Raw genomic sequence first — 27,264 nt, 5'->3', positions numbered from 1 at the left:
TCAAAGAGCTGACCACTAAAGTCCAGTAGGTAATGCTCAGAAGTTTAAAATGTTAATACTCTTAATGTTCATAAATTACCACTAGGTAGCATCCTCTTCTTAGAAGCAGTGAAACCAAGACATAGGATGCATTTAAGTAACTTGCAGCCACAGACAGTCTGTGGCAAAGCTCAAAGCAGAGCTTCATTCTTGGGACTTACAATCTTAAATTATCTTATATGGTTGCTTCCTTCCATTTTGTCATGAGATACACTTCTGCCAGTCAGACGTGGTGACAGACCAACAATAAGCTATTAAAATCCCACTTAAATGGAATGGGATAGGAGAACCCTGAAAATACAGTCCTTTCAAAAAGATTTCAGCAAAACTTCGTAGAGCTGCAACGTGTCTAACAGGGATGGAACAGGTGCAATTTTGCAACAGGTTATATGTTAGCAACATACTCATTTGCCTCTTCCAGCAGCGAGGACCAAGTTTCTCACCCTACAGCAGTGAAAAGATCAAGTGAGGATGTAGAACACTGCTACTGATAAAGCTGCCTGAGAAACTGAGCTCCAACAGTCTCTCTCCTGCTTCTCTGCCCATGAAATAGTTGATTCCTAGGATGCCCTAGAATTAGCTATTGCTGACAGATTATTTAAGAACACACACAGTTAGAAGAGAAAACCAATACTTTCATGAATGCAAGAGCTAACTGTGGGATTAGCTGGGACCCCAACTTTAAGAATAAAATGGAGCATTGTTTTGAGAGCTGTTACTTTTCAAGACACCAAGCCAGAAGTGAACCAGAAGGGAAAGGAAAGATGAGATGTGAATGCAAAACCGAAGTCAGATGGGAGTAATAATGCACAATGTGTAAAACTGGCACTGCCCATTTTCTAATGGTGCAGAATGTTCCTTGGTTATTTGGGTGATTTATGATGAAATACACTTTAAACAGGTCAGCAGCTCCCTAAAAGAGAAAATCTGTTTTTTTGGTAACAGTTTGGTGTTTGACAGATGAGTCTCCAGACCCCCAGGTCGCACATTTCTCAAACCTGAAAGCATAAAACTCTAAGTGTTTACACTACTGTGAAGTGGGGAGCACTGTGTGATTTTTAAAAAATTGTTGCAACACACTCAGATGATGTGTGAAGTTAAAATTCCCTGTCCAGTTCACAGAGAAGAAAGATTCTCTTGCATTCAGTGTGTGGAGGTAGAGATGCACAATTTCAGGCTCGGGGAGCCAGCCAGGAAAGCTTACCACACCCAGCAGGCCCTCAAAGATTTTCAAACAAGCACTACAGGAGATTGAAGTTTTTTAAGTTTCCTTGCTGTTTTCAATGCACAACCCCTTAGGCTAACCTCCCTATGTAGCCAGCTAGCTGGAGCCTGTACAAAGAAACACTGCTTCATACAAAATACAAGAAGTCAGAAAAAAAAAAATCCCAAAGACCTTTATAGATACTTGGAGGGGAAACATTAAACAGCTCTCACTTTCCCTTCAAGTTTTTGTGCATCCAGAAAGTTTTTCTTACGAGATATGTATTGCTGGAGGCCAGTGGCAGGCACAGGCTCTGATCTGTGCTGACTTGTGTATCTGAGTTTTTGATCCTGGCTGGTGCTAAGCATTCTGACACTGGTCTGTATGCTTAATTTCTATCAACCGAACAGTCTCACTTAAAACTACATTGAGACTGTTGAAGGGTTGAAAACAAGATGTGGATTTCCTACATGTTCCTAGACTAGGGTTGATGTGCTCCATCGAGGTTGCTCTGGGGTGGCCAGATTGATGAAGCCATTTAACATGAACTCGAAGTCTCATATGCTGTTCCTCAGTAATACATTTCTGCTTTTACTTAGTATTATTTTATTAATAAACACTGAGTGCTGCTCATTAAAAGCTGTGTTTTACTCATAAGTAATCATCTATCCGGATACTTAAGAATGCAGAAAACTAACAGTAATATTGTCTAAAGTTATTTCAATCTTTTGCTTCTTCTGGGCAATGAACAAAACCATGAATCGTTTGGCAGTGGGCTTATTTATGCTCACTTGAAAGTATCAAACGACAAGAAGTTGGAAAATATTGCTCAATGAGAGATTTGGAGAGGCTTGCCAATTCAGCTATTGATTCATTCATCATTTCCTTGACCATTTTTTAAGTATGTGCAATAAAATGAAATAATGGGTTTGCTTATTAAACATTTATCATTAGTGTTATATGAGAAGCTTACACTAAACCATGAAATTTAGTTTTCACAAGCTAAAGACAGATGACCTGACTTGAGCCCACAAATCTTTACTCATGTAGCAGAATTAATGGGGGTTGGTACATGAATTAGAAGATCTGATAAAACATCCCCTCTTCCAAGTCCCTGAGCAACCTTATCTAACCGTGAAGCTGGCTCTCCTGATAGCTGGGAGGCATGGCAGGGGGGAGTTACATACCTCCAGAGGTTCTTACCAATCTAAATTTCTTTCTATTTGATTTACGGGGAAGTCCTATTGCAGTTCTGTAGCGAAGACAGAAACCCAGAAAACATCCCTCCGCTTCAGACACTTCAGTTCTCTTCAAACTTTAAAATCAAAACCTTAGTGTCGAGAGCAGCTTTCCCCAAAAATGCTGGTCATAAGCTTGAGCACCTATGGTACAGCCAAATGTCCCAACATACTCTAGAGAACAAGAGGCAAACCAAACAACTGGTAAGACGATATCCTACTCTGAAGCAGCTACATTGACCAGAACAAGCCAAAACCCTAAAGAGTGTGTAGGATCTAACCAGAAGGGCAACACATTTTTTCTTTAGAATCAGACAATGCTATTAGTTATAAATTGCTAATAATGCTAATTAAGTTACCAAACCATTCACAAGAAAGCTAGGAAAGGAAATTCAGAACAGAAGAAGCAGGATGGGGTCAGTTATTTATGAAGTAATATTAAATTTCAAAACATCCAAGTTCTTTTTAGTGGGTAAAAACATTAATATTTTGTGTAAGTACCCTTCAGCCCAATGACCTACTAATAACAGCGTTCCTCCTTCTTTGCTACTCACAGCTTTAAAAAAAATAAATCAGGTGCCCCCATACTTCAAAGGGAACATACTTCAAAGGGCCTTTCTGCTCTTTCTACTCCCTCTCTTCCTATCTCTTAAGCAGCCACACTTCAACTCACATTTATCCTTGACACCTTAATGAGCCAAAGCATTCACCAGCTTTTCAGCAAGGAAATGCACTATCAGCCCAAGTACCTACAGAACACTTAAACAACGGAGTGTAATAATTTCCTGAATTTCAACTTAGCAGTTCAGGAAATACACCCCCTAGCCAAAGTGAACTTACAGTTAACACTTCTAGAAGTGTAGTCATCCCAATAGGGGATTTTGTTTTGGTTTGGTTTTTTTTCTCCAGACAAATTATATTTTAATGGGCCTAAAGGGTAGATAAAAAGGGTTCATGCATGCATATGATGTTTATGCTTAATCACCAGAGCTTTGTATTTCTAAGAAAAAAAAAAAAAATTAAAAGGATAATTAGTGCTGACTATAATCCAAACTTGAATACACACTCTCTTGTATGTGAAGAACACATGGAGTTTGGGAGTACTCCGTATGTTTAAGGCAGTGAAATGCTCTCATACAAAATGCAGTCTAAGTAATTGCTATCCATAACCTAGACTGTACCTAAATATTAGAAAGGCACTTTAAACCTAGTCTTCAACTAACATAAATCAACAGTAAATCCACTGACTGATTAAAAAATAGACCTAACAGTACTTAAGTACTAGTAAAACTCTTACGTCTATGATACAGTTAAGGAACTCTTTGTTTGATTTGGATCTCACTGTCCCCACTGTCTGCAGCTGAATGAGCTCTCAGATAAACCCTGGGTATCAGGAAGAGAGTACACAGGGACTATACTTTATTACCATGAATATCTGCTATTTAGTTCATTTTAAGTTCTCTATGCAAGTGTATAAAGGAAGGAAGGAGAATAATTTTTGAAAAGTCCTCACAGTTATTTCTTTGTTGCTTTTATAGCTCTTTCCTCTCCTTTTTATGTCAGCACTAGATAATAAACATATATAAACACATTTTGTTATTCAGACCACTATTCCTTCTGAATTAAACAATTCTTTTCACAGGACTGAAGTCAGGGATTTGTAGGATTTGAGGCGTGTCTTTCAAACGTTTTGGATTAGCTCCTTTCCTACTCTGGCACTTAGAGAAGGTGTATATGCAGCAGACAAAAATAAAAGTCAAAAAGTTCAAAAGTTTTGAACACAATAAAATTTCAAGATTTTGATATTCCACCATCCTTCAGTGTTAATCAGCCAGTGCTGTGTAAGGTGCTTAAAATATTTTATGTTAAGAAAAAGGAATTGTTTTGCAGTTGCCATTACAGTTACGAAGAAAATAATAGATGTTCAACAAAGAAAGTCAAATTGAGGCAACAAAGTCTTATGATAAGTATCTAATTCCATTCTCAAAAGAACAAAAAAACCCCATGAGACTGGACACAGCTGGCGAGACCAAATGCCTGTTTAGCCCCATAGTCTCTCTCTGACAGCAGCCAACTCCAGATGTTCCGAAGCACAAGGACAGACAATGCCATTTCACAGAACCACAGAGAAATCTGAAAGGGATGGGACTTCTGGAGGTCATGCAGTCCAGCCCCCTGCTCAAGATGGGCTTCCCCTTCTTACTCCTGCGAAAGACCTCACACACTCAAACATTTTCAGTTCAGGAATTTCCTGAGCTAGAAGCAATGCCCTTGCACTTTCTTCATTATCTACTAGCAAATAGTCCACGAAAGTCCTAATTTACTGCCTCTGAAATTCCTTATCTCAACGCTTGGTGATTTATATGTTTAAAGAGCTCAGTTTCAACCACTCCTCACTCCTCTGTAGCTCTACTACGGAGACTTCTCAAGATAGAGGGCACACCCCATTACACAGTCCATAAACTCAGTCACAAGTCCAAAATGGCCAGTTCAACACTCAAAGAGAAACGGGATATTACACAAGAGAATGTTACTCAGCTGTCTGCTGTCTTTGTTTTTTCCCCTCAAATTCCAGTGTTTATATTTTCCAATAGAGAAAAGCTGTTTTTTTTAATGAAAATAGCAACCCAAACAGACAGAAAGCGGTGCATTTGAATGCCAAACACCCAACACCTATTGTCATGGGCCCCAGGGTGGCAGTGTCATCAATGTCCACAGTCTTATTTCAGTAGTACCCAGGATACAGCAGTATAAGTTTCATTCTCACTGTTCCATGTCAAAATAAAAACTAGTTACTGAAGTTTTACTCTAAAACAATCCTCATCATCACCTCAGCCCAAGTCTGAGCCTACGAAAATCTCTGGGTGTCCTTCCACTGACTTCTGGGAGAGGTGAAACGCTTTCACAGAGTGCATATCACTAAGAGCTTTCAAACAGAAACATGCAAATATTACTGCTTCTCAAGTGGGAAACTGAGGAATGGGGACTTGCATGAGATTTGCCAGAAGGTAAGTGGGATACATCTGTTCCCTGACGCCGATGGTACCTGCAGGCTCACACAGCCTTGCTGCAGCACAGCGTGCCGTAGGTGGTCACTCTGCAGACCAGCACGTGGTCACACTCATAAAGCTTAAAATCAAAAAAGTAACTTTATATAACCCCCCGTAAAAATCTCTGCACTGGCAGCTCCCCTTGCTGGGCAACCGACAGGGATACACAGACTGTAAACCAGCTGGCTCACGTTCCTGGCTCTCTCTTGATCCAGGAACACAGAGTAACCATAAAACCGGTTTTGAGCGTGGCTGTACCCTGACAGCTCTGGGCCAGGGTGCGTAGGGGCGCTCCCAGCAGCACATAGGTGCGCTCCCGGCAGATCCTGGCGTTCCCGCCGTCCATGGGAAGCAGCCCGCGTGCTTTCCGCCTGCCTGCACGCCCCACCACGCCGACGAGGTGTGCCAGCGCAGCTCCTTCTCGGCGGGCTGGCTGCACAGCCCAACAATTCAATCTGGCTCCAATTAGCTCCGGCCGCCTGATGTTTGCAATGAGAGCGCGCTTTGTTTGGGGCGTGCTGGGGACCAGGGGCGGTCCGCGCCCTCCTGTCCCGACTCTGCGCTTTTGGGGTGCCGGGAACCACCCGAGCGCCGGCGCAGCGACCACCTCCCTGCCGGGGCTTGGCGGTGGGTGGCCAAGCGCTTGCCCTCCCGAGGTCGCCTCCTGGGCTACTTACACCGGGGTCGGCTGGCAGGGGAACTGGTTCCAAGCGCACTTGTACTGGGCCTGGATGTAGCTCTCCGTCCCGTCCAGCACCGAGCAGCTCACGTTCTTGTTCACTATGTAGGCGCACCAGTTCCTGGAGGGTGGAAAGACAGCGCCCGTCAGAGAGTCCTCCCGCCGGCCCAGCTCGCCCGGACCGGCACCCCGGGCTGCCCCAGCTCGCCCCGCCGCCGGCAGCGCCTCCCGCTCCGGGCGGGCGGTACTCACTTGCTGCGGGAGCCCGGCCGGGAGTACGGCAGGTGCGGGGTGCCGTGGCTGAGCCCGGCGCCCAGGGCGAGGAGGAGCGGCAGCGCCCATCCCCAGTGCACGGCGGGCCCCGGGCACAGCTCCATGGGGCGGCGGGCAGCGGCGGCGGGCGAGCGGGGCGGGCCGGTGCCTCTCGGAGGGCTCCCTCCGTCCGTCTGTCCCTCCGTCCGTCCCGCCCGCCCTCGCCCGCTCCCAGCTCCCTCACTGACGCAAATCCCCCCACCCCGTTTCCGCCCTCCACAGCGGCTCCGCACCCCCCTCCGGCCGAGGCGCCGCTCCCCTCTACCCGGCCGGCCGGCCCCGGCCCCCGCCCTGCTCCAGCCCCCCGGCCGAGCAGAAGCGGGAGCCGCCGGCCCGGCGCGGCGCCCCTCGCCACCAGCGGGTCCCTTCGGGGCAGCCCCTGCTCCCGACCCCTGCCCGAGCCGGCCGACGGCCGCTCCCGAGCGGATGGGAGGAGAGGGCCGGGCCCCTGAGGAAGAGCTCCCCCTCTCCCGATGACCCGGAGTCCTGGGACAGAGCGCAGCCCCGCGAATCGCGGGCAAGAGGCCCACTGGGTTCTCCTTCAGGTGGGGCCGGTGCAGACGCAGTGGGCTCCCGGTGTGCTGGTGGTGCTCCTGGTGTGCATGAGGGAGGCTGAGAAGGGCTTGCTGCCCTGTGGTCCTGCTTGACATCAGTGCCATGACATGGCATTCCCTTGCATGGCCCAGTGGCTCATTCCAACCCATCGGCATGGGAAGGGTGCTGGCGGCTACCTCTGTGAGCAATGTACAATAAGCCTTTATTTGTAAGGAGGAGTGTTCAGTGGTTGGAGAGAGCAATGAGCATTCAGATTGACCCAGCTGTTAAAATCCAACTCAAGAACTTCGACTGAGTGGCCTGCCCAGGTGAGGCCATCTGCAATGGGTCCACCGCTGTCAGGACCACACAGCTCCTTTATCTTTCTCAGCTCCTGCTATTTTGTAGGTTGGATCTTTGGACCGAGGCGAAACTGAACAAAGCATCAAAGCTGGGCCAGGTCAGGCTGCTCCCACCAGAGGGAAGGAGGGGAAGGGAGACAGCGATGTATGGGTGGAGAAGAGTTTGGGTGGGAGTTTTGGGAGCAGTGCCTGCTGCTGCTGCTGAGTCTGACCAGCCCCAACCCTGTCCACATGTTCCCAGGCCTCCCATGGCCACAGCAGCTGCTCAGGGTTTTCTAGGTCTCACAGGCAGGCAAAGCCAGCAGCAGGGTTGGGCCCTTTCTTGTGCTGTAGACAGCAGCCTGCTCTCCTCACAGTTTGCCCTGACCTACTGAAACAGAAAGGTTTCATCTGCCAGTCTTACAGTTGGTCTCACCTGACAACTTCACTTGGCCTCTGAGTCTGCACGGAAATGACCTTTCAATGCTGAGGTCAAAATTATGCATTCAGACTGTTTTTTAGAAGTTGTTTCACTGGAAATAGACACTAAAGCTTCCTGTCCCCCAGAGAAATGTGAGCCATTACAGATGCATAGGAACACTTCATTGGCAATAAATAGTAGTGGGAAAAGATGAGATTATGACTGTTGCTTCAATCTGTCCTGTTTCTCTTGAAACCCTTCTAATGCCCTGAAGCTGCTTTGAAGAGGATAGCACCTCACTGTCTTAAGAAACTGTGCTTCAGACAAGGGTTGAACAATTTGCTGTGCCACTGTTTAGATTAGTAGATGCGTATCATTCATATTTGTACCGGCAGAAATTATCTGGAGTTTCTCCAGCCTGAAGAAGGCAAGACTAGATTTCAATACCTAAAAAACAATAAAGAAGGCATTTTTTTTTCCTTTTCCCCCCTCCTCATTCAGACCAACTCATGAAGTTGGTCCTTTTCCAAGTGACGAGCAACATGGAAGAGCTCTATGTTGTCCCACAAAGGGAAAGTCATTAAATAATAAAAGACTGAGGTCATGCCTGTCTTGAGAATGACTGCATAGTACAAAAATTAATAGGCTGATTTAAACAGAATGAGCATGAAGCAACATATGCAAAACACTGAGCTTATATTTTGGTGAAGGAAGAAAAAGTAGATATTACCTGATTTGCCATGAGGGCACCCTACTAACCTGTGAACCACAGACTCAATTGCGTGACCGAACATAACATGGGACACCATTAGAAGTAGAGTTGTTACAACCCTTTGCTTACTCCGTGGATATGGAGATAATGAATCAGGAGTTTCCTGTAACTTCAGGACTCTGTGAATGTTCACTCAGTAACTGTGCAAGAAAATCTCTCTCCTGATTTCTGATATCTAGTCATCTCCTTACTCTCTGAATCAACTACTTTGTCAATATGAAACAGAGCTCTGACAGCACTTGCTGCCATTTCTTTAAAAGGCTATGTAAGACTTCTTACACTGCAAAGCACACTGCATTTTTGAGTTTGTTTCATTTAAAATAAGCCATAACACTGAAAAACAAAATCCTGCAGGACCATTCTCTTCTTCCCACTTAAACCAGAGCTCTGTGGGAAATTGAATACAAGTGCTGCTTCAGGGAGTGAACTTTTATGTGTGGCTGGACGATGGCTCAGTAAGGAGTAGCAGCAGAGATGACTTGTGGTGGAATTATTGAGCTGAATAAAAATGGATGAATTTGGGCACATGTACAGAGCTCAACTCCTCTAATATTCACACTGGGCCTATGATATCAGCTGATTCAAGAACAACCAGTAGAGAAATTGGGCTTTGTCAGGAGAATCTTCAGCTCAGGTGCATGCTGAAAATGTGGTCCAAGCTCTGCACATGGCTGCATTTTTTCTATGGGTGTAACTAGTTTTATTTCAGAGCATAAGTATGAGGATTAATCGTGTTCTCAAGAAGACAGAAATGCTCACACTTTATATCTCTGTGCTATGTCCTCTCATCTCTAAAATTCACAGAAATCCCAAGACAGATGATCCTTTCAGTACATGGAAAGTATCCCTCCACCCCTCCCTACAAATGGAACATGTAGTCTGTGAGTGCACTGAGGAGATCTTCGATGACTGCATCCTTGGCAGAAGGAGATCCCAGAAGTGACTCCATAAATTCTTTTAAATGTTTTTAAGTTCTTGTTTCTTTACTAAGCATCCTGTCTGTGTTTCCGGCATCAAGATCAACCACACTTTGATACTTCGTAACAGGACAATGATAGGGAAACAACTAGGGCCACATGCAAGGGCCTTCCAGAGAGACTAAAGTGCACAGAGCAAGTGGGTAGAATAAATAGCAAAAACATGATCAGAGTATTTACTGCAGAAACATCAAGAGAGAAAAGTATCTGTAGTGATGTGATGCACGGAGCAGGAATGGTGTTCTCCCCGCAGTTTACCTCTCTTATCTATCAGCTTTTTTTCTGTAGATTTCAGCAATAAATTTCTTTGTGAATTCTGAGTTCCTTTTCTTCAGGTTCCCTGCCTGAAAAAATTGCCAAAATAACTTGTGGTTTTCAGAGAGGTGTTTGTACTCCCTTGATACTTCTCTGTAATAAAAAAAGGTCTCTCATCTAGAAAAATTTTCTGGGGCACAGAAGGTCTCTCAGGTACTTCTCTCCAATCAGGCTTTACATTTGGTCCTGTATTAACTCCATCCATTGGTCAAAGCAGGTCACAGTGTCCCTCTGGAAAGATGAAACTGGTATTAGGCAACAAAGAAAAGTTTGAAAGGAGACTGTAGGAAACTCCAAGCTAAAAGAGGAAAGCTTGGACTGAGGTGTATCGTGCATGCTGCTTTGGATATACTAGGAAAAGCACTCTATGGGGAAAGAGGGGTTTTGAATACTGTTTTGCAGAGACATGATACAGCCCTGTCACATTCACTTGACCTGGTGCATAGGTCACTACATGGTAATCTTAACATTAACGTAAACATTTCTAATTTGAGTCTAGGATTGGTGTTCTCCAACTTTTCCCCTCTCAGATTTGACTGTGTGTTTTGGTTACAATATCTTTTAAAAAATTATTCCCCATTGCAAGAGGCAGGTTTCAATTTTTAAATTTTTATGTGTAATCACCTCAATAAAGTATGCCAGACACTTATTTATCTGTGAATGTTTAATGAAAATTAATGACTGAATGAAAAGTAAGTAACAGATGCTAATAAAATTACTCTTTATAAACACGTTAACTTAGAATGAAAAATCCAAGCTCCAGTCAGGGATGAATAAATAAACAAATGAAAGGAAGAAGAACAGGGTATTTTGGATTTCTCCTTACTGAAGAGCCACCTTGAAGGGCCTTAACAGTTACGCAACCACAGAGATTTTGTTAATGCCACAAAAAAGGTCTGTAGCAGAGATCCATTCTAGGAGCTTTGGAGTATGCAGAGATATAGCTCATGTGGTCCTGACCAGTGCTCGGCCACATCTTCACTTGAGTGAAGTGCTGTATTTGCCTATCTAGGTGACAGTGCTGTTGGGGATGTTTCAGTGTATGGGCAGGCAACCTGAAAACTCCAGCCTTTCTTCCTTGCTGTTCCTTTCTTTTTATGGAAAAACATTTGTGCTACATTTATTTATTTGAACAGAAAAACAAATCAGTGTATTACAGAGAGCCTAAACTTTGCCTAGTTGTGGTATGCGTTAGGTGTTTGTATTGAAACTGATGCTCTTTATTGTCATACTTATGGGTTTGATTAGAGAACAAAATAAACAAAGGCTAGTCCCTGGGAGCAGCTGTCTCAGCACACCATTACTATCGGTTCAAGGCCTCAAGGCAGGACAACAGAGATCAATATACATTATTCGCCACCAGGAAGAATGATCTGCCTGAGTGCTGGAGCATCATTAACCACAAGTATGACACACTTGTGGAACATCCTATCTACTTTGTACTGAATAGTTGGGACAGCTAAAGAAATAACGTGATTAAGGTCTATATTGCTTCTATACAAAAGGTAAGTGCTCTCTCATATTACTTACTATATAATGTGAGAGGACTGACTGATGTTACCATGGTTTTCCAACAACAAAAGTCTGGACATCACAGTATAGGATGACAATCAGCAGAAAACATTTTCCTGCTCCACAGGATCTTCAGTGAAGAGCCCAAGCTGGTTGGCAGATGCACTAAGGTGGAAGAAGCCAGAGTACTGGAAAGAAAATCAGAGGAGATCAGCATTCCTTGGCAGATGGAGGGTAGAAGAGATATGGGGAAGAGGTTTCTTTTGTGTCTGCTTATCTGTGATTTGGTGAAATTGCCAAGTGACTTCAAAGGAGAGGGTGCATGATGCTCTTCTGTTCTTTCTGCAGCTCCTACTGCTCTAACCTTCATATTTAATAGGACAAAAATGGTTTGTACAAAGCTACAGTTGCTACCTGTAGCAGAAACCTGCAGGCAAATCACTGGAACATACTTAAGAGACTGAGTCTGAAACTGTATGCATTGTTTGCCCTTCCTGTAAAGAGTTTATTTGAATGTTGCTTGTTGTGAAAAGAAGAATTATCATATTGTTTTAATATCTCACCTCTGATGGTAGTGCAGTATTTCAGAATAAAGAATTAAACCAAGGGCATTAATTAGTGTGCAGTCCTTACCTGCAGTATAGGGCAGCTTCCACAGCTTCACAGCATGCACTGCCCTTGTCAACGTGCCGCTCTCTGATTGAACATGACAGATTTCAGCTTTCATAATTTTTTAGAGATGAGCTGGAAACGAGAGAAGGGAGTGGCACATGACTTTATAGTGTTTGGGACAAAGTTGTCAGCAGATTTTTAAACAATGACATTGCTTCTGATAGAAAATGATTCTGAAGCTGTAATTCCTTGTTCATCAGTTTATCCAGTCTCTGGCTGAAGTTCCTGGTGTTTTAAATAAGCAAGAAAGTTATGTGAGTTTAGCTACAACAGGTATGAGTTTCTAGGTGGACATTATAATCTCAGTTTAGGTGTAACAGATGTTGGTTTATTTCAAGGAATTGATTATAAATGCACTAAGTCCACTTAAAGATTAAAATAATAATCTCTTCCTGAAAATGAGAGGCGGACATTCTTTATGTTGGTAAGACCTAATACTGTAATCACAACATCAGTCTTGCTTCCTTGGAAAAAAATAACTCCTAGCCTAATTGTTTCCCAAGGAAGAAACTAACTGCTAATTTTAAGGAGGCCTTCTCTATATTTCTTCTGATCCTTATCTATTTTGCATTCAAAAGCAAAGTTAAATTTAACTTCTACTCAACTTGCACACTGTAAAGAAGACTTAGAAATCATTAAAGAAATAAAAGAAATTCTGAAAGAAATTCTGTGTTTCAAAGTGAACTAACCAAACATGAAAATGCCAAGAATTTTTGAAATAAGACCTTATTAGGTAAAGACTATGGCCACAACTATTTCATGCCTGTCTGCAGTCACACCATGTTTTTAAAAGAAGGCTAGTTTTTCTAATTCAGCCATTTGGACAATGAATGAATTTCTTCAGCTTCTCTACTTTCTCCCTGTTTTTTTCCTCATAGAAGGTGCTGCTTATTATTTGTCCTGTAAATTCTAATTAAGGTTACAGCTGCTTGAAGCTGGAAAAACTCAAACAAAAGACAGGAACAAACACAAAGTCTCTTTTTTCATCTGCCTTCTCCACTCTTATATTTTCACTGGATGATGGTGGTATGTGTCTCTCGCTAATCTCAAAAACTACAACTCAAAATGTATGACTGCAGCTTGTAGTGAACAAAGCTAAATGACAGTTCCAAGCCCTGCTGCCTGCAGCCAGTGAGGTTGCTCACCAGAAATGGAGAAGTATGGGATGGAAGGAGGGAGGAGAGTCCCTTGTAGCAGGTCACACCCTTCCCCAAGGCGCTTTTCTCCCCCTGCTCAGTCCCCAAAGGTGCATTTGTGTGGAAAGACATTAACAACCTCTTGCAAATATGGGATGAGATTACAATACTTTTATGTACATAAGCCTATTAAAGGAGCAAGATTTCCTATACAGTAGTAAGGCTATCACAGTCCAGTTCATGGAAATGAACACGTAGCTTCTACCCCAAAGAATTTACAGTCAAATCAGACCCAGGCAGCAAATAATATTCCTCCTGTTTCTGACACACCTGTAAACTCCAGTACTGTAATATGATAAATTAATTTTTGCTACAATGTGAAATGCAAAGGAAACTATCTGATCTTTTCTTGCAGTTGCTTTTGATTCTCTGTTTATTATTCAAGAGTTTCCAAGGAGGTGGTGATTTTAAAAAATGAGAAGTTAAACAAAAGAAGGAAAAAGATGAAGTAAAATGTAAGAGGCTGCACAAGAGTGTGACTGCTAAGATAAGACACAAAAAGGCACTGGGGGTAAAGTGTGGAAAGAGGAGGTGGTGAGGTCCACAGTGTAAGGGTGGGCAGCATCTTACTCTGATCATATGCTCATGAAAACATTGTTATTCACACATTTTATTGTGCTTTGTTGTACTTCATGTACTCTAACATGAATTTCTGTTAGCTGAGTCTGAGGGGAAAGTGTTCCTTCTTGCTCAGGCCTCCAGTATGTTGTGGTAAGTCTGGCTGTAAGTGTTCCACTATTGAATCCTAAATACCTTCTGAAGGGATGTGTGGTTGCAAAGACAAATACACTAAGAAGCAGATTAAAATGGGAAAAAAAAAAAAGAAAGTCCGTATTTTGTTTTGTTCACAGAGTTCACTAAGCAATTATCTGTCTTTATTCTAGAGATTTTTCCAAGAAATTATTTGCATTGTATCCTAATTGTGAGTCTGTGTGTAATCCGGCTGCACAAACTATGTGTATTGAATTTCTCAGGGCTGCAGATAAATAAACTGGTGATAGCAGTGCTCTGGTTTGGTCAGTTAAGCAATTTGAATGAGCCAAGGGTAACATCCTTAAAGTAGGTAAGTGCTTCTCTCCCACCAATGTTGATGGGAATTAACAGCCCTCATCTCTGTCAAAACTAGAGATTAAGCACCCAAGATTTGTTTCAAGCAAACCTCTGCTGGATAACATCACTGGATACTGTTTGTGTGCATTGTGTGCCTCATTCTGTCACCTTCTCTTGAAAGGCTCAGGTAAGATTCAATAGTTTAATTAAAATCATGAAAGACTCTTTTGTTCAGACATGCTAGTTTAAAGTAATTCCATTACTTGGGCAGCAAAATCCACGGAGTATGGGGAAGTACAGAAGTGTTTTACACAGATGATAGTTTTGCTGATTGTTTCTTTCCAGGGAGAGGAGGCTGGGTAGGTTTAAATATGTCTCCTAACAAGCAATGGTCATGTAGTTAATTGCAATTGGTAAGTAGGGAGGAATAGTTAAATATATATTTAAATTTTCTCACTACTGACCTTTCCATTCTGCATCATAATATCATTTAGCTAAGTATTTATGTATATTCATAAATATTTCGATTTTAGGACATCTCAGAGATTTCAGCAGTATCCTTAAGTTACCTATGAGTCCAGATCAGTCTTGAATTTCCTTTTTCCCACCTGAGATCAAAACCTTCTGATGATGCCATTTCCTCTGATTCTTTCAGACACATATTACACTTTGACATCCTTCCTGCTGCAGGCTATACAGATGAGTGTTCTTGGTCAGCCACGGACTTGTATCCTTTTTAATTTGTCTTTCATTGTTAAAAGGAAATATCCATTGCCAAAAAGGGTGTGTTTTTATATCGTCTTGGAAGAGCAATGGCTACAGGGATGATGGCTGAGGGAGAAGAAATTAAAGATGAATATTGCTGGTGTGTTTCCTGTGTGTGGGATTGAGGACTGGTGGATCAAATGACAGTAATACTTTCACTGAACAAGACTATATGCAGTAGTGGTAAAATGAACTCATGGTTTCAGAATTAAGAGAACATAAGATATGAAGAATTTATGTACAGCAGCATGTGTTCAAGAATGAACTCAGTCATGGACTCAGTTCAGGGCATCTGGCATTATTTACAGCATTTGATTTTACTTTTAGGAGCACAGAATTTCAGGCCTGTAGAATGTTATTTAAAATACTTTTTTATGACAGTTAAAATTAAACCTAAACTTTAGGATGAACTCTGTCAGGAATTGTTAATACCCTCTTCTCCTACTGGTGTTAGACTTTTCTTTTTATTCCCTTTAACCATTCACAGAGCAGCACAGTGGGATCACTACCGCTCTAGGATAAAAAATGATTAAGGAAGGAATCCTGTTGTTTTATAGGTACCTGTCAGCGATGCTAGAGACTGTGAACAAAATCAGAGCTCTGTTGTCTTCAGTGCCAAGCTTTGTGCCAAGGCATGGTCTCTACAGGGAGTTTTGCCACTCTGGTTATACCACCTATGTTAAAGCCAGAAAAAGTTTTATAGACATGGTTATCATGCATAGACTGGAATAGCCTGTGTCGGTTTGGCAAGTGGTTAAACTGTGCAGGTGAAATTCCCTGTATTCCAGTAATATAAGTGCTGTAGGGCAGCGGAGGTTGGGATAGAGGGGGAGGGAGTGGGAAGGAAGCAGAGGTGGAGAAGCAGGGAGTTTTGGTCTTTTCTTTTGCACTATGTTGCTCTTTCTGGAAGAAATTAAAAGCTTATATTTGTCATTGCTGTTTAGAAATACATTGGCTACCATTTTGCTCCTTTCAAATTTAATTTTGTAGAAATAGGACAATCTTTGCTGTGAGATTCTGCCTTACTTCATGCCAGTCTACACATTCAGTTTGAACAGTTTTCCAAGATTACCAACAATAGTCCACTTGAAGGCAAACATTCAATTAGTAAGTCACAGCAGTTCACTCCTAATGTTTCCCTGAAGTTTGTCATTGATAGAGAAATAACATCACAGAGGCTGTAGCTGTAGACATATTTTTATACTCCACTAGGGGAAAATAAATTGCCTGAAGCACAGTAGGACGTTTCCTAATTGGAGGTCAAGGAAATCGCTGCAAATTATTACACTGTAATTTCACTGCAAATAGCACAATGCAGAAGATTAACACAAATTATGGGGACAGTTCTCTTTCACAGAAGACGACATCAGTATCCAGAGCAGAAACAGTAAGCCAAATGTCTAGAAACATCAACTGTGTATAAGTGAAGAGATTTAGATAACTCACAAAGAGCCACTTCACTGAGTGTATTCTGAGACAGCCAAAACTTTACTGCCTCATGCATGAGTTGTCCTTTTTGCCTTGAAAAAATGGGAATGCTCCCAAGATCTTTATTCCTAGAGAGGTCTGTTCAGTTCAATGGACTTTACAAGTTACAGCAGTGAAATCCTTATGGAGGAGGAATGATTTATCTTTCTTAGATTATGGGTTGGATTTTGTTACATCAGTCTTCTCTTTAAAATTTGAGGCAGAAAAATAACTTCTGTTAATACTGTGCTTCTTTTGCTTCCTTTTTTTTTTCTTTTTTTTTTTTTTAGTATTGCAGCATCTCATACATTTTGCTTTTTCATTTAAGTTCCAGTTCCTGGAATTCCATCTTGATTTGAGTAATTCAGATTGTATTGCAAGAAAACGTTAGTTCTTGCATTCCATTGCTGAGAGTAATCTGAAAACTTGACTCAAACAGATCCTACAGGCTCAGAAACAAAAAGGAAAATATAAAGAATTGTATAATTTTTAAATCTCCTGACTTTTAAGCCAGCCTCCTAATTTTACTTTTTTTTATTGCTACAGCTTTGCAGTAATTTACTGTCTTTATCCATCTGCTTCTGACTTTCAGCAGTTCCCTGGAGTTGCTGTTCTGGGGTTGGCAACACAGATTACCTTAAAGCACTCTTTGCTATGTGGCATATTAAAAGGCAACAATGACTTTAATTAACTTCTTTATCCCAGTATGGAATCAGAGTCCTTCACTCTTCTATCTCATTGTTCAGCCTTCCTTTACAATTCTTTTATTCCATTTACCTTTCTCTGGTACAGGTAATGTATCTGGATTGAGTTACTAGTGGGAAACTTACATAATGGGTAGTTACTGTAATTTACAGTAAAAGACACTTACCTTTCTTTCCTCTTAATCCAATCTGTGGTAACTGAGTATTTACATTTCAGCTGCCCCCTAAACCTACAGACAGCATTTCATGCCTGACTCATTTCTTGGTGACTTGCAAAACTCTTCTGAGATGCTTTAAGTGTTAATAATTTTTTCCAGGCTTTAAGTAATTTAAATGTGAGGAGCTCAGCTTAAAATTTAAGCATAGATCTGATCCTTTGCATGGATATATTCTTTTGTTTTCAGGCAGTTAACAAAAAAAAAAGAAAAAAAAAGAAAAAGAAAAAAAAAGAAAAAGACAAAAAAGGCAGAAGTCCACAGCCAAACATTGCAACATAGGTTGGATGCACATCCAGGGCTGGGAACAAAATAATCCTTTTCTACAGACTGTCTCTAGGGTCTGGTCCTGATTTTCAATTGGCAAAAAATTGTTACAAAAGACTTTACACTGACAACAAAACCTCACTGCTGTTCAGGACAAGGTTGGCTTGGGACTTTTGAAGGCAAGGGGCCTCTGCAGGTTCTGCACTCTGAGTGAATCGTGCACAGTCTGTGAAAGTGAGCAAGGGCAGTAAGTACAAAGTTGCTCAGTGCAGTTGCAGTTGGTGCTGTAGCCAAGGTTGTCAATAATGCACAACATATCCATTTGTGGTTCTTAGAATACTAGCAGGTTAATCTGCAGGGTACCAAGAAAAGTGGACAGTTGGTGTGAAACTAGACAAAATACCAAAAAATACCCAGTTTTTATTTACTCATCCTACCACACAGTGCATTTGATTGTATCGTATGGGGACTCAATTTGTACAGAGTATATCTTGGCTGGTAGAACCCCATGAGACATTTCAGATGGGAAGCCTGAATTCTGGCCCGTGTCTGTGCTTTAAGATGTTAGCATCTGATGTGGCTGCATGGACCTGCTGCTGCTGAAAATACAGACTTCTGGAGCATTCGAAATTGTACACATGTAAATGAAAAACGGCTTTTACCTACCTCTGCTGAAGACCCTACCTGGAGAACTGCATCCAGCTCTGGGGTCCCCAGCACAGGGGGACCTGTTGGAGAAAGTCCAGAGGAGGGCCACCAAGATGTTAGAGGGATGGAGCACCTCTCCTATGAAAAAAGGCTAAAAGAAGTGGAATTGTTCAACCCGGAGAAGAGAAAGCTTCTGTGTGACCCACTTGCATTCTTCCAGTACCTGCAGAGAGCCTACAAGAAACATGGAGAGAGACTTTTTACAAGAGCATGGAGTGACAGGACAAGGGGAAGTGGCTTCAAACTAAAAGAGAGTAGGTTTAGATTAGATATTAGGAAAAAATTCTTCACCGTGAGGGTGGTGAGGCACTGGAACAGGTTGCCCAGAGAAGTTGTGGATGCCCTGTCTCTGGAAGTGTTTAAGGCCAGGTTGGATTGATCTTTGAGCAACCTGGTCTAGTGGAAGGTATCCCTGTCCACAGCAGGGGAGTTGGAGCTGGATGATCTTTAAGGTGTCTTCCAACCCAAACCGTTCTTTGATTATATGATTTATCCAGTGTAGCAGAGGACCAGACTGTTGAAAAAGACAGGACTCATCTGCATCTGCTCTCTAGTAATTATTGGAAACTCGGTTCTTTTTCCGATATTTTAAACAAAGAAAAAGGGAGAAAGCATTTGGTTATAAAATTTTAGTTTGACTGCAGGTTGCCTACAGGAATGAGTCCTATTTATTCATCTTTATTTTCCATCCTGGAGGAATTTATACCAGACATAACCTTAAGTTTAGAAAAGAAAAGAAAAAAAAAACCAACAAAAATTGTGTGAAGTGACATCCAGCACTGCATCTTCAAAGCCTTTCAGATCCTTTGGCAGAGATAATCTGATACCTCTTTTTTTCATCCTAATGATTCTGGTTTTCATTTTTCTTATGAGGAGGAATTTACATTTACCACTCACAATCTTTACTAAATAGGTATATGCAGAGGATTAGGAAACAATTCTTTTTTAAAAGGCAAGCTGACAGAGGAAATTATGCAGATGAAAGCTCTAAATGTTATGGATTCTGAGATGGCATTATTTATTTTTAACCTAAATGAATTTTAACAGGATTTGACAACTTCTGTATCTCTCTGTGTAGTTGCTTTGTCAAAGCCTTCCAAGAGCAATAATGGGCATTGCCTAAAACCTGAGGAATGTTCTAACAAATTTCCTTCTTTACCAGGAATCAGGAGAACTTCTGGAAGAAGTGAAGGGAGACACAGTCAGAATCCATGCAAAATATGGCAAATACATTCCAAAGACAGAGCAGACTTAAAAGTGATTGCTGTGATTTTGAAATTCAGAAGCATTCTGAAAACTGAGAACAAAAGAATGAAGTAACAATTGATAAACTGGCTGATTCCCAAAGTTCTAACTGCATTGTAAATGTATTGCAAAATTGCATTTTAATGCAGAACACTGAACTGCTTTGTGCTTTGCCAGCTCTGAAAAAAGAGCCCAAATTTCTTTCCAGTTCTTGCCTCACACCTGAAAATGGCATATTTTCTGTTATTGTTTTTTACATACAATCTCTGCACATGCAGGAGAGATTTTCAGCAAAGGAAAGGCTCACATTTGAAGTGACGGTGTGGAAAATGTTCCATATCATCAGGTCCTTCACACGTTACATAGATGTGTCAGCATGTCTTTATAAGGATCTGGAACAGACAGTCTTGGCAACAGAGCTAGCCAGCAAACTCTTTGACCCCAGATTCCTCTATTTTGATAATGCTATCATGCATTTGACACAGGGTCACTGCTACCCTCTTATGTACAGGAAACTTTCATAAGAGAAACTGAGTAACTCTTATTCAAGAGAAATCTAGTTTGAAGTGATAAGCTGGAATCTGAATAAACCATGTTAATTCCAGATAATTCTATTTGCCAAAATTCTAACAAAAGCACCCATATTCAGCTCTTTCTCCAAGCCTGGCAGAGACCCCTCCAGATCCTCAGAGAATGCAAGAGAGTTCAAAAGTTCACTTGTTATTTGCACTTCAACACATTTGGTTGAAATAATGTTTCCAATCTTTCTTTACACCACAAGTGGTATGTATTACCATTCTAAGATAAGAGAAAGTAAACCAGGTTAGGAAAAAAAATCAACACGCATATTTTAAATGTATTTATGGGATTTAAGAACCAGTGTATCAATATATAATGAGCAACTATTCTCCAGAATACCTGACATTTTTTGTGCAAAGCACATGAAGTATATCTGTGTATATCCATGGTTGGTTCTCTTTCTCCAGGCATGCTTAACTTAATTTTCTAGAAAATACTTCTTACAGTTAAGAAATATTAACAGAAAAAAATTACTTGGATTTGCATAGCCTAGAACACGTTCCCACGCTGTGATTCAGAGGGTGGTTGAGTAACTGGGAATTAGATGACTCTGGGAGCCACAAAATACCCCACAAGGATGATACAAAATCTAAAAAATTCAGTGTTTTCTTTCCCATAAGAAAAATGGGTTATTTTACCACCAGACTTGATTAAAGTTAATTCTGTCTCCATGACCTTTCAGCAACCCAGGGAAGTTACCTGATCGCTATGGTGAGGAAAAGTGGCCCATAAAATCTTTTGGAACAAGGTATTTGGCATAAGTTGCAAGTTTACTGCATAGAGGTTTTGCAATGTATATTCACTAGAATCCTGAATCCATGCCTTGCTGGTCAGTGTGGAAACAGAAATAGGTTTTAGGAGTCTCGCTGGTGAGGTCATCCATAAATCTACCAGAGTAGCTCTTGCTCATGTTGATAGACGTGTTCATCTCTCAGTTCTGCTTTCATGTTACTCCTTGAATACTTACCCGGTATTTTATTTTTGGGAACTCCAGCAGCTTCTGTTTTCCTGTTCATCTTCTCTGATTGTAGGGAACTCCTATCACACACTTCTGAGTCTTCTAGGGGCTCTCAAAGTCATGTGCCAGTAGTCTCCATGGCCAGTTCCTCTCTAACCCCAAGCCATTTTCGTCTTGAAAGTATCCAACAACAGAATCCTAACAAACTCTCAGGTCTGCTTTTGGGACGTGAAAGTTCAGACTCAAATTTCAAAGCCAGTGATGTCTGATTCCTTACACTCTATCACTTCCACACCTCCTCCTTCCCTGCCACACACTCCTCTATTTGGACTTCTCTGAGGACTCTTTTTTATATTTGAAATAACTTGACACATGCTGGTGTCAAAGATTGGTAGGGGAGAGAGATTCTACCAGTATCACAAGCTTACTCTCAGTAACAGTTAAGAGGAAAAAGTAAAGACCCTTTTGGCTTTGTGCAGCATGAGAAAAGTACAGCCCTCCTCCAGCACTGCTGCTGGCTTCCCAGTGTTTGTAGAATAAGGAGGAGGGCAAGAACAGCCAAATCTTGTACAGGTCAGATGCTCTGACATGGACTCCTAGATGGACCCAATTCTGCAGGTAGATAAAATCTCCATCCAGAGTCCAGCTGGATAAGTCAGTCTTGGTCTGACCACACACTTTCAGAGGGACGTTTTCCTTTCAAGATGTACATGATAACAAACTGCCTTTGGCATCTGAAGGCTCTCTACTCAGAATGTACTTACAAGCTTCAAAGTGGTGGTTAAAATGCCAATGAAGGACGTGATTAGTTGCTTATTCGTCTGTCTAATACCACAGTGCAACAGCAACAGGCTGTAACTTACCATCTGATCTAACCCATCCCCATTTTTACCATGCTGCTGCAGCAGTTTGACTCAACCAGCCTTGTTGTATGCCTTAGGTCTGTTCAGACGTGAATGATGCAAGGTGAAGTTGCTATACTGAAGGCAGCTCTCTGTAACCCATTTATCTGCCCAAACTACCACTGGCAACAGAAGCAGGCTGAATTTCAGAATGTGAGGCTTCTCACAGTCTTCAGTGTGCTTCCACTTAAGCAGCTCTGCTTTGACTTCCCATTGCTGAGTTAGCTCTGGTATGCATCACTAAAACTACACTCATGACTGCTTCTGCCAGAAGTCCCTAACATTAAAAGGGCTTCCAACCATCCCTTCTCACTTTTCACAGGACATTCTCTGTGCTAGAATTGCCCCAGGACTCTGCTGAAGAAAAGAAACTCTTGAGCAACTTGTAGAATGGCCTCCTCCATTGTTTAGGAAGAATTCTTTTCACTGCATTCCTCAGGCTGTCATGAATCTTCCTCTTGCACAACCAGCCCTTCCAGTTTGAGCAAAGCTGGGCCTTCATCTGTATCTTCCAAATTAGAAGTCGTTAATTTAGGTTGACATTACGCCCCGCACATATGTAGGTGCTAAGAGACCCTTAGAGTTAAAAAGACAGGTTTTTGAAAGTAAAACAAAGTGGGAGCATGACAGTCCACCTTTCCATTTTGTTATAAGGCAGCCTATAAGTACTAATTTTATGACACTGCCATTTCATTTCTCTAGTATGTTTTGGACCTAGTTGTAAGAACACACTAAAAGCAGGAGCTGTATCTAATATGAAACATTTGTTTTCACTAGCTGTTTACTGGAGAAAGTTAACTTTTAGCTTTTTTTGATCATTCCCATTTTCCAATTAAACAAAGTAGCAGCAACTTTTAATTCAATATTTTTTTTTTGTTCAGTAACTTTTTAACCTACCAAGGTTTTTTTTGTGAAAGATGATGAATGAGAGGTTCCTGCAGATAGTTTGTTAGTTCACCATTCTTCTAAACTTGCAAGTACCTTGAGGGAAAATAATTTTTCTGTTCTAGACATTAGGCTTGAATGCAATAATTTGTGTATTTGTTGCATGATATGGTTTAATTGATTTGCCAAAGTTACAGGATGAGGGATAAAGAGGGAGTGGATTATAGGAAATGAGAGCCCACTAAATGTCCTTCAAGCAACTAGAATGTAACATTCATTTGCTAAAAAGGGTGAACATTACATAGTTTAGGAAAAGATTCTTGGACTGTGTTAGATTAAAAAAATAATTTGTTCCTACGTAAGACTGTGAAACAAATAGTTCTGCTGTTGTATAAAATATTTTCAATTCTGGCAAATTGAAGGAAAGTCTTTGTGGCCCATTTCTGTTGCAAACTACATGTGTGCTTGATGATGTGCATACAAACAGGGACTAAATAGCACAGTCGTAAACAGCTAGCCTACTGTAAAATAATTACCCACAAAGTAATGTGTGGGGATTTCTTTAGAGCCCTCATGAATACTCGGTCCTATAAAAACTAGTGAGAGTTTTAAGAACCCATTAACATATATGGTAAAATTTGTGGAATTAATATATTTGGAAACTGAAGATGCTTGGCTTTTTTCCCCTACCAGATGAAAATTTTCCCCAGTTTTATATATAGGTTGGTTTAAAATAAAGTCCCATTCAATTGGTTTACATACACACATTTTTTTATGCCAGTTTTGTTTGCTAAAGTTGAGGCTGCTCTGCTCTTGGAACCATTTCATAGCAGAGAAGACATGTCACACAGGCAAAGTATCTGAGCAGCTAAAGTACATCTAGTCAACACAGTAGCTCTGTTGGAATTTTATGCATTTCCATAGTGGGTGTTGAAGAGCCTGTTTATGGAAATACAGGAAAATAGAGGAATTATATGTATGCTTAAACGTGTAACAGATATAACTTTCTGTGTGTAGGCACATACACATCTATTTCAGGTTTTTATGAACCTGAAATGATGACTCTTGCTGAAGGCTGGGGAGATGATCTGGTGTGACAGGAATGTCAAAATCACTGGATACACCCTTTCCAGCACTAGGCATAAATGAAGGCTAACAGCTGCTTTATACTGATAGTGTTACTGCTACCATCAGTAAAACATGCTTTAATTCCTAGATAATAAGCAAACTGACTTTTTAAAAAGAAAATATTAAAACTTCTTCCAAGCTGTACTGTATTCTGGCGGATGAAAGGGAATTTACTGCAGATCTGTTCTGTGATGGTTGCCTCAGTAGTAATTATTATCCTTGCTGTGTGCTCATGAAATGCAATCTTAATGGGCTGTGTTTCCTAAATATAAAATAAAAAAAAAACCCCAACAACTTGGGAGCAGAATTTATTGAGAGAAAATGTTGGTGCATGAAGGCAGATCACATTTTAATGACAGTTCCTTACTAATGTTTTATTAAATGTCCATAAAATGATACAACCCTAGTGACATACTGTAATCATAAAAGTCTGTAAGAACAGCTGATTCCCTTGCTGCTATCACATAAAAATACAAGCTGTGATAATGGAGGATGAAGGTATCAGTAGAAAATGACTGTTAGGATTAACAACAAAAAGAAAGAATGGGAAGTCTGAAGGAAATTGACTCCTGGAATAGCATATTTGCCGGAACAATTAATAATAACTTTTAATGAATATTCAAAGACCCAAGTATCAAGTAGAATGGAATTTTTTAATTGAATCATAGAATAGTTTGGGTTGGAAGGGAACTTTATGGGTCATCTAGTTCAACCCCCTGACATCTTCAACTTGATCAGGTTGTTCAGAGCCCCATCTGACCTGGCCTTGAAGGTTTCCAGGGATGGGACATCTGCCACCTCTCTGGGCAATCTGTTCCTGTGTTTCACCACCCTCATTGTAAAAAAATGTCCTCCTTCTATCTAGTCTAAATCTACCCTCTTTTATTCTAAAACCATTACCCCTTGTGCCACAACAGGACTAAAACCTCTTTCCCCATCTTTCTTATAGGCCCTCCTTTAGGTACTGAAAAGTACTGTAAGGTCTCACTGGAGCCTTCTCTTTTCCAGGCTGAGCAACCTCAACTCTTTCAGTCTTTCTTCACAGGAGAAGTGCTCCAGCCCTCTGATCATCTTTGTGGCCTCCTCTGGCCCTGCTCCAATAGGTCAATGTCCTTCCTGTGCTGAGGACCCCAGAACTGGACACAGCACTCCAGGTGGGGTCTCACAAGAGCAGAGCAGAGGCAGCATCAACTCCCTCAACCTGCTGGCCACACTGCTTTGGATGCAGCCCAGCATACAATTGGCTTTCTGGGCTGCAAGCACATATTCATGGATCACGTCCAGCTTTTCACCCATCAGCACCACAAACTCCTTCCTGGCAGGGCTGCTTTCACTCTGTTCATCCCCCAGCCTGTGTAGATAGTGGGTCTGCCTCAAACGAGGTACAGCATCTTGTACTTGGCCTTGTTGAAACTCATGAGGTTCCCAGGTGCCAACTGGATTGCTTGTCCAGGTCCCTCTGGATGGCAACCTGTCCCTTGCGCATGTCAACCACATCATACAGCTTGGTGTTGTCCTTGAACTTGCTGAGGGTGCACTTGATCCCACTGTCTGTGTCACTGCTGAAGATATAAAGCAATACTGGCCCCAGTACAGACCCCCCCAGTACAGACAAGTGGGACATCACTTGTCACCAACTCAATATGGACACTCTGGATGTGACCATCTAGCCAACTCCTCATCCAGCAAACAGTCCACTCATCAAATCCATCTCTCTCCAATTTAGAGAGAATATTGTCATAGAGGACCATTTCAAAGGCCTTGAAGAAATCCAAACAGATAGCTTTTCCCTTGTCCACTAAAGTAGTCACCCCATCATAGAAGGAGGCCACCAGGTTGGTCAGGCAAGACTTGTCCATGGTGAAGCCATGCTGATTGTCCAAAATCCCCTCCCTGCCCTCCACGTGCCTTAGCAGAGTTTCTAGGAGGATCTGTTCCATGATCTTCCCAGGCATAGAGGGCCTTCGCCTCACTGCCATGACTTTTCAAATAACAAGGAGGATTGCTGTTCCTGCATCACCAAACGTAACACGCCTTAGTAAGCTGGACTTGCTTTAAGTGCTCACATCTTGAGCTGTACTTCATTCACTAAGGACAACTGAGTTTTTTTCACTTCTCCCTGCCCCCAACCAAACTACTGGATCACAGTTACCTAGAACCACACAGTTATAGGGATAAGGGCTGGAAGAATAACTGCAAAATGCACCTGTAGACACTTCATCCCTAAAAAACCACAGTATAGCAACCAACTTATTTCTCTCTCTTCTTACTGTGATCAACTAAGTATGAACCATTCATCAATGGCGACTGCTAACCTCTTTAAAAGCTTAGCTGAAATGGAGTTCAGAACAGCAACATAAAGCTAAATTTAGCAAATATACACCTACTCTGGAGGCTTCAGAGGAAAACTTCCAGTAATTATACTGCTAAAGTCTCACAAGGTGACATTTGGAATGGGTGTGTTTTTCATGCAGGCTACTGATGTAGTGGTAGCATCCTGCAGTGGTTCCCTCCCTTGCTTGCTGCTCTGCCTTTCTTTTGCTCCCCTGGGTATCATCCTTTCCTCCTTCCCTCTCACAGCTCTTTCCCTGAACTGGCACTCTGACTGCCAAGGGGACTTTGGCCCTGGAGAAAGCAGAGGAAATCCCAGATGAGATACATGTGGCTAGAGAAATACTGGAGAAGATGGTGATATTGGGATGGTAAAGATGTAGAGTTAAGGCCATGGTACTGATGGTGGGGCTGTAACACCACAGCACTGTGAATTAGCAAAGAAGGACTTGTCATCCAACCTTTATCATTGGGTTACATAGTGTAACCCCATTCAGGTGACAGACAGGCAGTCTCTGCATCCCTGCATGCTAGAGGAAGAGCAGAAAGCATGGAAATACATGCCAGTGCTAGGGAAGAAGAGCTTAAGCACCAAGTCAAGCCATGGTCCTTTTAGGGAAGGGCAAAAGAAAAATAAAGGCTAGACATTGATGTTTTTTCCTCTGCTGAAGGGAGGGAGACTGGGAAGAAGATAAGATGGTAAATACAGTTGTTGACAGAAGCCCAGGCAGAAGACTCACACTAGGTTTCCTCTTGATACACTTCTGTCTGAGGTTCCAGGTCCTACGAGAGAACTGT

General features: G+C 41.8%; 1 protein-coding gene and 1 long non-coding RNA gene across 2 annotated transcripts in view; both read right to left on the bottom strand.

Moving 5' to 3' along the window:
• Positions 1–6,629, bottom strand: part of EMILIN2 (elastin microfibril interfacer 2) — a 31,507-nt gene extending 24,878 nt beyond the window's left edge. Inside the window, exons 1-2 of the mRNA XM_027650886.1 lie at positions 6,463–6,629; positions 6,209–6,331 (exon numbers count right to left, since the gene is read on the bottom strand). Of these exons, the coding sequence (XP_027506687.1) occupies positions 6,209–6,331; positions 6,463–6,587 (248 nt within the window). The 5' untranslated portion in view covers positions 6,588–6,629. The remainder of the gene's footprint in view (positions 1–6,208; positions 6,332–6,462) is intronic.
• A 2,682-nt stretch (positions 6,630–9,311) lies between these two features.
• Positions 9,312–12,247, bottom strand: LOC113950786. Its single transcript, XR_003528880.1, has 3 exons — positions 12,028–12,247; positions 11,413–11,582; positions 9,312–10,113 (listed from the first exon to the last, which is right to left on the bottom strand). It is a non-coding gene; the product is annotated as an uncharacterized LOC113950786 (long non-coding RNA).
• Between the last annotated feature and the right edge of the window lie 15,017 nt (positions 12,248–27,264).

The sequence above is a fragment of the Corapipo altera genome, unplaced genomic scaffold (genome assembly GCF_003945725.1).
Source record: "Corapipo altera isolate COAL_440 unplaced genomic scaffold, ASM394572v1 24, whole genome shotgun sequence".
Lineage (NCBI taxonomy): Eukaryota > Metazoa > Chordata > Aves > Passeriformes > Pipridae > Corapipo > Corapipo altera.
This window is presented reverse-complemented; position numbering and strand designations above follow the sequence as displayed.